This window comes from Solanum lycopersicum, chromosome 11 (assembly GCF_036512215.1).
Source record: "Solanum lycopersicum chromosome 11, SLM_r2.1".
Classification (NCBI taxonomy): Eukaryota; Viridiplantae; Streptophyta; class Magnoliopsida; order Solanales; family Solanaceae; genus Solanum; species Solanum lycopersicum.
In genome coordinates, this window is record NC_090810.1 from 14,725,537 (window position 1) to 14,735,577 (window position 10,041).

Here is a 10,041-nt window from a genome sequence, read left to right on the forward strand (position 1 = left end):
TAAATTCTTAAACTATACAAGTATATATATATATATATATATATTACACTTACTATTTAAGTCTCATCAATAAAGGAAATCAACATCAAGTACTTTCCAAACACCAAACGAAAGTAATACTCATCAAGGATGAATGATATGATGGAATGCAATGCAATATGATACCATGTAATGATATGTCTCAGAATATCCAGTACTTACTCAACCGTATATACATGATACTCCTCTGAAATACATCGAGAGTTCATGACCTATTAGGGACTCGCAAGGTCTATATACCGACACGGACGATCTACACGTGTCTGTGCGGACTATCTCAACGCACTATCATAATATCAAACAATTTTTGCGTGGACGGTCTCCACGTGTCCAAATTACAATCTTAACATCTCACCTTCCCCAGCACGGACGATCTCCACGTGCCCAACTTATACTCAATCTCATGTCAATGCATGTATACAATATTATTTCAAGATAAGGGGATAATGATGCATCTCACTCAATCAATATCGGCATAATACATAACCACCTCAATTATCACAACTATACGGGTGTAATAAAGAAAACACAATCACACAAAATTTCAAGTTAATAATATATCAGCTAATGCTTATGTTCTTTGGAAATTCTCCAATTACAATCCGCATTATATAGTAGTAACTTTCCGTTTTATAACACCGGTACTCGTACCAATGCCCGTCATACCATTGATACGAGACCCCCATCTTTCGCCCTTACCCCTTTGTCTATTTTTTTTATCTTAAATTAGGAAAAATATCCTTCAACAAGCCTAAAAAGTCTTAACATACCTTAGATGCCGAATTTATGCCACGAATCTTTTAAGATTTTTCCTTTCCTTTTCGCAAGGTTTCAGAACGTTCCCAATCTATAAATTATGCAATATTCGTAAGTAAGCAATTTTTGTAGACATTCAAATTATTATATGTCTATCATAGACGCTAAAACTCACTCATATTTCCAACCAAACTCCAAATCTTGATATATATTGGTATACCAATTTTTTTCATACTTGCCAAAATTTCAAGCCAAGAACTTAACTCTAACCTCTTCAAGTGGACTAAAATTCAATGTTAGATCATATAAAATAACACCTAATAATTAATTACTAATCTCAATATATTAAATTTAAATTTAAATTTAATAATTAGCTTAAGCATGTCAATGTAATAACATACACTGCAGACAAGCAGGAGCACTGCAACATGACCATCTGCAGGTCATGTTTTTTTTTATGCCAATCTTAAAGAATTTTATACAAAGGTCAATCATTGACACATGATTTCTAATGATTGTCAATGATTGGCATGATTGCCAATGATTGGTTCATGATATTCTCCTCCAACATTGACAAAACATTACTACATAATAACTAAAGTCATATTAACTCATTTTTTTCTGACGCTAAGCATGCTTCTCCTCGTCCCTTTTTAATTATTTTAATTTAAACAAAATTTCCATCCACTCTTCCTATTAATACAATCACATGATCTTAAATATTTTCTATCAACTTCATTAAGTGTAACAACTAAACTTCTATAATAGTCACAGGAACGACATACTCCAAACTGCAGTTGCGAAGAAAATATACACCGTTCTCTGCTAATTTTTCTCTCAATTTTCTTATTATAATATTAAATAGACGAACAAGGGATCAACTTTCCATCTACCTTACATTCATTATGATCCATATAACAATCAAGAAATTTTTCAAATTGCTTCTTACCTGAAGATTTCGTTGGTTCACTCACGTTCAGTAATCTACGCTGCCCAAAAAAAATCAGTTTCTACCTCTTTTTTTTCTGCCCTTCTACTGTTAATTAAATAAAATAAATAAACTAATCCCACTAACATAAATCAATTAATGGGTCAAGTAAAAAGGTGTTAAATGAATTATGGATATGACCCACTAACTATTAACTATATTAATTATTCACTAAAATTTTTATCAACTAAATATTCTTAGTCTTCGAATAGTTTGAAAATACCCCTTTAAATTTTCAAAAGGAGTCAAACTAGTCCTAGTTCTCAAAATCACCTAGCGGGTCGTTACATCACCTACCACTTAAATAAAAGTTCATCCTCGAATGGGAAAAGAAAAGAGCTAACCTGAACGCTCAAAAAGATGAGGATATTTACTCCTCATGTCTGACTCTGTTTCCCAGGTAGCCTCCTCCACTGGACGATTCTTCCACTGAACCTTCACTGAAGTAATCTCCTTGGACCTTAGCTTCCGAATTTTCCTATCCAAAATGGTGATCGGTTCTTCCTGAAAAGTCAAATCCTGATCGAGTAACACTGCATCCCATTGAATCACATGATCACCACCCTGATGATACTTCTTAAGCATTGAAATATGAAATACAGGATGAACACTTAACAAACCAGGTTGCAAAGCCAACTGATACGCCACCTCACCAATACGCTCAACAATCTCGAAAGGACTAATATACCTTGGGCTCAACTTGCCCTTCCTTCCAAACCTCGTCACACCCTTCATGGGTTAAACCTTCAATAAAACTCTCTCTCCAACCATAAAATCTAAATCACGAATATTTCGATCTGCATAACTCTTTTGCCTACTCTGAGCCATGAGAAGTCTATCTTGGATCAACTTGACCTTGTCCGAGGACTCCCTGAACAAATCTGTACCCCATAGTCTAACCTCAAATGCATCAAACCAGCCAATTGGAGATCGACATCTCCTACCATACAGAGCCTCAAATGGTGCATCTCAATGCTCGAGTGATAACTATTATTATAAGCAAACTCCGCTGAAGGCAAGAACTGATCTCACTGACCACCAAAGTCAATCACACACGCCCGCAACATATCCTCAAGAACCTGAATAGTCCGCTCAGACTGACCATCAGTCTGAGGGTGAAAGGTTGTACTAAGATCCACCCGAGTGCCCAACTCTTTATGCATAGACCGCCAGAAATGAGATGTAAATTGGGTGCCACTATCTAAAATAATAGATATAGGAACCCCATGAAAATGAACTATCTCTTGAATATAGATCTTGGCTAACTTCTCTGAGTTATAGGTAGTCTGAACTGTTACAAATCATGCAGACTTAATAGTCGATCCACGATGACCCATATAGCATCAAACTTACCCAAGGTACGTGGCAACCCTACCACAAAGTCCATAGCAATGCGCTCCGACTTCCACTCAGGTATGGGCATCCTCTGAGTCATACCTCCAGGCTTTTGGTGTTCATACTTCACTTGCTGAAAATTCAAACACCGAGATACAAAATCTACTATGTCCCTCTTCATATGACACCACCAATAGTCTTGTTTCAAGTCACGATACATCTTAGTAGCCCCTGGATGAATAGAGTACCTCGAACTATGGGCCTCTTCCATGATCAATCTAGTCAAATCACCTGTCTGAGGAACACATATACGACCTTTAATCCTCAAAACTCCCTGACTATCCAGAATTGCAGCCTTGGCTTCTCCTTTTAACACCTTGTCTCTAATCTTATATAACTCACCATTATCAAACTATTGAGCCCGAATCTGTTCCAACAAGGATGACCTAGCGTCCATATAAGCCAACACCTTACGAGGTTCTGAAATATCAAGTATCACAAAGCTATTGGCCAAGGATTGGATATCCCTAGCTAAAGGACGCTCGTCAACCTTTAACATGGATAGACTACTCATACTTACCGCCTTTCGACTCAAGGCATCTGCTACAACATTTGCCTTGCCTGGATGATAAAGAACAGTCATATCGTAGTCTTTGAGCAACTCCAACCATATCCTCTGCCTCAAATTTAGATCCCTCTGATTGAATATATACTGAAGACTACGATGATTCGTGAACACTTCACAATGCACACCATAAAGATAATGCCTCCAAACCTTTAATCCAAACACAACAGTTGCCAACTCTAAATCATGAATAGGGTAGTTCTTCTCATGAACCTTTAACTTCCCCGAAGCATAAGCTATCACCCTTCCCTTCTGCATCAACACACAACCAAGACCAATCCGAGAAGCATCACAATATACAACAAAACCCTCTCCCACCACGGGTAGGGTCAAAATCGGAGCAGTAGTCAATAAAGTCTTGAGCTTTTGGAAACTAACCTCACATTCGTCAGACCACTGAAAAGTCACCTCCTTCTGTGTCAATCTAGTTAATGGAGATGCAATGGATGAGAAACCCTTAACAAACCGTCGATAATAACCTGCAAGGCCCAAGAAATTCCGAATCTCAGTAACTGAAGCAGGCCTGACCCATCTCTAACCGCCTCAATCTTCTTAGGATCCACCATGATACCCTCCTTGGACAATACATGTCCCATGAATGCTACTGAACTAAGCCAAAACTCAACTCTAATAAATACTTGTATAAAATGAATTGAAAAAAATACAAAAGGAAATAGTAATTGGAGCATTTGTCCTATATGTACAAATCCAAATTGGGCGGATATTTACCCGGAGTAGAGCATAAACCTAAAAAGATGAAACAGACCCATTCAGGAACAAGAAAATACCATCGCAGTTTGGAGAGGATTTGCAAGAAAAAGTCGAATAGACTGACCTACGAGCAAAAGTCTTGGAAGAGTGAGCGCAGGGAAGGATATTTCTCTTAATAAAGAAGTCGATTTTCCAACTCATGAGTTAATTTGGATATCTTATCGAAATGGTTAGCTCCATCTATAAATATTTTGCATCCAAAGTCGAATAATTCGCTGGGTTGGCTCTTCTACTTGAAATATCCATTAATTATAGATATGGAAGAAATCTTCTTTTTCACCTTTTTAGTAACATAATAAAAGAAAATGAATCGTATACATAATATGATGGGTTGGTTTAGATTGATCCTAACTGAATGATGGTGAATTACTTTTATTTAATAGAATATTCAGAAAACTGAAGAGTAACGGCAGCAAGTGATTGAGTTCAGTAGTTCCTCATATAAAATTATTGACTCTAGGTCTATTCAATGATGTACCAATACTAATAACCTAAATTTGATTTAATGAATTTAATGAATAGATTCAAATATTTAGAATAAATATATATAGAGCGGGTAGAGGGAATCGAACGTATAGATTAGGAATTCGACCTGGGATTCGCTCGTTCCGATCCTTGCCTACTAAAAAGTTGCACCCCCGAATATGTATGCTGGGAGAACCCCATGATCCTTCCGTGTGCGAATCTCAGCAATTACTTGTTTTGATTCTATGTATTGATCGTTTTGAACTAAAGCAAACTTTTGGGTGGAATATTCACATTATGTAGAATATCTTCACTCTCAATAGTTACATAGCCCTTTTGATTCTGTTTTATCTCAGTTAAACTCCACACCCCTATCAATTCATTCTTTGCCACATATGTCTTTCTTTTTCTTTGTTGCCTTTTGAAAGGAAAGCCGAAAACTTTGCATAAAGCTTCTTCTCCTTTATAATCCCAAGAACAATCCTCAAGTGATGCTCATGTTCTTCCTTAGTGCGTGAGTATATCAATATATCATCTATGAAGACAATAACAAAGGAATCTAAATACGGTCTGAACACTCCATTCATCAAGTCCATAAAAGTTACTGGGGCATTAGTCAATCCGAAAGACATCACCAAAAACTCGTAATGACCATAACGTGTTCGAAAATCCATCTTAGGGATATCCTCCGCCCTAACCTTCACCTGATGATAGCCAGATCTCAAGTCAATTTTGGAGAAAACTGAAGCACCCTGTAACTGATCAAATAAATCCTCAATACGAGGTATCGGATACTTATTTCTAATGGTTACCTTGTTCAATTACCGATAGTCAATACACATACGCATAGATCTATCTTTCTTCTTCACAAATAACAATGGAGCACCCCAAGGAGATACACTTGGTCTAATAAAATCTTTGCTCAACAAATCCTGCAACTGCTCCTTTAATTGTTTCAATTCAGCCGGTGCCATACGATAAGGGGGAATGGAAATAGGCCGAGTGCCTGGATCGACATCAATACAAAAATCAATATCAAGATTTGGTGGAAGACCTGGCAAATCAGTCGGGCATACCTCTGAAAATTCACTCACCACTGGAATAGACTCAAGCATAGTAATCTCAACATTAGTATCTCGAATGTGTGCCAAGTAAGCTAAACATCCTCTTTGTACCAACTGACGAGCCTTAAGGAATGATATCACACCCTTAGAAGGGTGACTAAGAGAACCTCTCCATTCTACTATAGGAATTCAAGGCATAGCTAAAGTGATGGTCTTGGCATGACAATTTAAAATTGCGTGGTAAGAAGATAACCAATCCATACCGAGAATCACATCAAAATCTATTATATCTAAGACCTTTAAATCTGCATGAGTGTCATATCCCATCAAGGTAACAGTACATAATCGATACACCCGATCTACGACTACAGAATACCCGATAGGAGTAGAAACACGTATCGGCAAATCAAGAGACTCACATAATATATCTAGGCTAGGAGAAAAATATGTGGACACATAAGAATAAGTAGAGCCTGGATCGAATAATACAGTAAAAAGTTAGACTTCGTGAAAAAATTAAAATATATATATATATAATCCATATTTAGAATATGAAATACGTTGATATGAATTAGGATATAATTATACTTATATTTCTAGAGTAATGTACAAAAATCTATTAGTCCATCGCCTAATTATGAACTTAATATCTCATGTTATGATGTAGAGGTGAAGAGCTAACATATAATCTATTCGAGTATGAAATGCGAGATAATATTATTATATACTTTCGATCTTGAATGTATGTCAAGTGTAATGATCACTTTCTAATTATGATGACATGTAAAGGATACTTCATCTGAGTATGAAAGACCTTAATTAATTATATATGAAATACATTATCAATTAAATAAATATCGATAATCAATTTAAAGAGGTTTATATATTAGAATTGTATTGATAAACTTTTGTTGATTGATAAAATTAAATTTATATAATTAGGAGGTGTAAAATTTAGATTTATAAAATTAACTTGATGGATAAATTAAAATTATAAAATTAAACTTCTCTCTCTCTCTCCCTCTCTCTCCCTCTCTCTCTCTCTCTATACATACATACATACATACATACATACATACATACATACATACATACATACATACATATATATATATATATATATATATATATATATATATATATATATATATATAAATTAACATGATTAATTGTTATTTCTCTTAAAGCTTAATGTGATACCGGTCTCATGAGGTCGATTTTTTTTATATATCTAATTACTTTTAATAAAAGCGACATACAGAGATTGGTTTGTTTAAAGTATTTCTACTAATCATATTTTTTGCTATTTATCATAATATTAAAATTTCATTTGAAACCAATTAATTGTTCAAAAAGTGTAACAATTTTGTATACTTTTATAAATAACAAATAGACTCTATGGAATAAATAAAAGAATATCTATAATTTATATTTAGAGTATGAATTATAAATAACAAATAGACTCTATGGAACAAATAAAAGAATATCTATAATTTATATTTAGAGTATGAAACTACGTTGTTATGAATTAGGATATAATATAATTATACTTATATTTCTAGAGTAATATACAAATAAATTAGTCCGTCGTCTAATCGTGAACTTCGAATATGAAATACGACATAGTATTATTATATACTTTCGATCTTCAGCGTATGTCAAGTGTAGTGATCACTTCCTAGTTATGATGACTTGTAAAGGATACTTCATCTTAGTATGAAATACATTGAGTAATTATGTATGAAATACATCATCAATGAAAGAAATATCGATGATCAATTTAAGGCGAGATTTATATATTATATTTGAATTTATATAATTAGGAGGAATATAATTGAAATTTATAAAATTAACTTGATCGACAAATTAAATTTGTTAAATTAAACTTCTATATATGTATATATATATTTTAAATAATATTGAATTCACGATGTTGGTATTTATTAAATATAGATAATTATTTAAAAAATACTGACATCCCGTTATTAGTAAATTAAATACTTCTCTTAAAAAAAGGATAATATCAAAACTCTAACTCAAATGTATCTCTCTCATACCCACCCCGTTCACCCGCCTCTCTTTCTTTCCCTCATCTCTTCTCCCCTCGCCCCGCTTTCCTCTTCTCCTCCTCTGAACGGATAACTGGCGAGCAGCAGCCCCAGCGACTCCTCTCTCTCCCTCTCGTCTTCCTCTTCTCCTTTTCCCTCGACCCCTCCCTCTTTCCCTCTCCTCTCTTCTTTCTTCCTCTATCCCCCTCCCATCTCTTCTCCATAGCGTACTCCGGCGAGGATCAATAGCCAACCATCGTCGAGCATCCGACAGCAGCAGCAGCAGCCACAACTCCAGTAGAACCCCAGGCGGCCAGCAGCTCCAACCAAGACAGCAAGCCAGCAGCTCGGCTAGAGAGCGATAGCAACAACACCAACTGCTCAAGCTGAGGCTCAAATGCCTGTGATTTCGTACCAAATGGATTTGTCCAGGTTTGTTTTCCATTTTTATTATTACCTCATAATTTTCTTAATGATGTTCATAAGTTATCAACAGTTTGTTAAAAAAATTATTATTACCTCATAATTTTTTATATTGATGTTCATCAATCTTTAGGACCACCTAAAGGAACTAGTTTTCTGACTTTAGGAGTTGCTACTTTCTGCTTGCATTTTTGTATGCACATCTACCTTAAAAGATTTATTGAAGCGCTTGAAGTGTTAGTAGAATCTCTAGTTAAAAACATATTTCCAATTTTGTTTATTGAAGTGCTTGAAGTACTATTATTATGGTAGAGTTGTAATATTTTTGTTGTTAATAACTGGTTCTATCATAAAGAAATAATCATACATCCTCGTGTTTGGGATAAATTAGTAGGTTGGTGGGAATTCATACCTGAGTTGAGCTATTGATGTTAGTGAATCAAATCGAACTATTTTGAAATAAAAATACAAATGACTTAAAAGTATGACTTAATGCCTACTTGATCATCTTGTATGTAACATGTGCGTGTAAGTAAGTTCAACTCTATTTTTCTAGTGTTATCTTTTTTACCTCTTTTCGTGCTAGGCAACTCAAGAAGCTCAACATATAAAAAGGTTGATACAACATTATATTGCTTCTTTCATCAAAGTTAGAGATAAGGTTTGGTGATTCTAAATCTCTAAAGTTTAAGTACAATTATTTTATATAATGTGTTTGTATCAACTTACTTGATTTGTGTCCATCTTGTGCAGACACTTACCTTTAAATTTAGAAATAATATATTTGTTAAGGATAAGTATCAATACTGGTTGATCCTATTGATGACTAAATCGATTTTATTGCAAGATCGGTTTGTGTCCATCTAGTGTTGACACTTAGCTTTAAATTTAGATACAATATATTTTTAAGCATAAGTATCAACACTAGTTGATCCTATTGATGACTAAATCGATTTTCTTGCAAGATCGGTTTGTGTCCATCTACTGTTGACACTTAGCTTTAAATTTAGATATAATATATTTGTTAAGCATATGTACCAACACTAGTTGATCCTATTGATGACAAAATCGATTTTCTTGCAAGATTGATTTGTGTTCATCTAGTGTTGACACTTAGCTTTAAATTATAAATAATATATTTGTTAAGGATAAGTATTAACACTAGTTGATCCTATTGATGACTAAATCGATTTTCTTGCAAGATCGATTTGTGTTCATCTAGTGTTGACACTTAGCTTTAAATTTAAATATAATGTATTTTTTAAGCATAAGTACCAACACTAGTTGATCCAATTAATGACAAAATTGATTTTCTTGCAAGATCGATTTGTGTCCATCTAGTGTTGGTGAATATAGTGTTAGAAGTAAGTTAAAACTAAACTAATTAAACTTAGAAAGTTGATAAGTATTTCAAATAAGTTAATGTGATTTAGTTGGTGAATATAGTGTTTTAGTTAAGTTAAAATTTAACTAATTATACTTAGAAAGTCTTTAAGTTCTCCAAATACTTAATGTGATTTAGTTCAT

The 10,041-nt window shown here is 34.2% G+C and overlaps 1 protein-coding gene across 1 annotated transcript; it reads right to left on the reverse strand.

Annotated features, from left to right (window-relative positions):
- Positions 1-2,122: 2,122 nt before the first annotated feature.
- LOC138339260 (uncharacterized) lies at positions 2,123-2,518 on the reverse strand. The gene has a single exon (XM_069290844.1). It carries the CDS (start codon positions 2,516-2,518, stop codon positions 2,123-2,125), a length of 396 nt encoding a protein of 131 aa, XP_069146945.1.
- Positions 2,519-10,041: the final 7,523 nt, after the last annotated feature.

Bases quoted from the DNA above. Each gene is read 5' to 3' on its own strand.
- LOC138339260 (XM_069290844.1), bottom strand. From the start codon at position 2,518: ATGAAGGGTGTGACGAGGTTTGGAAGGAAGGGCAAGTTGAGCCCAAGG.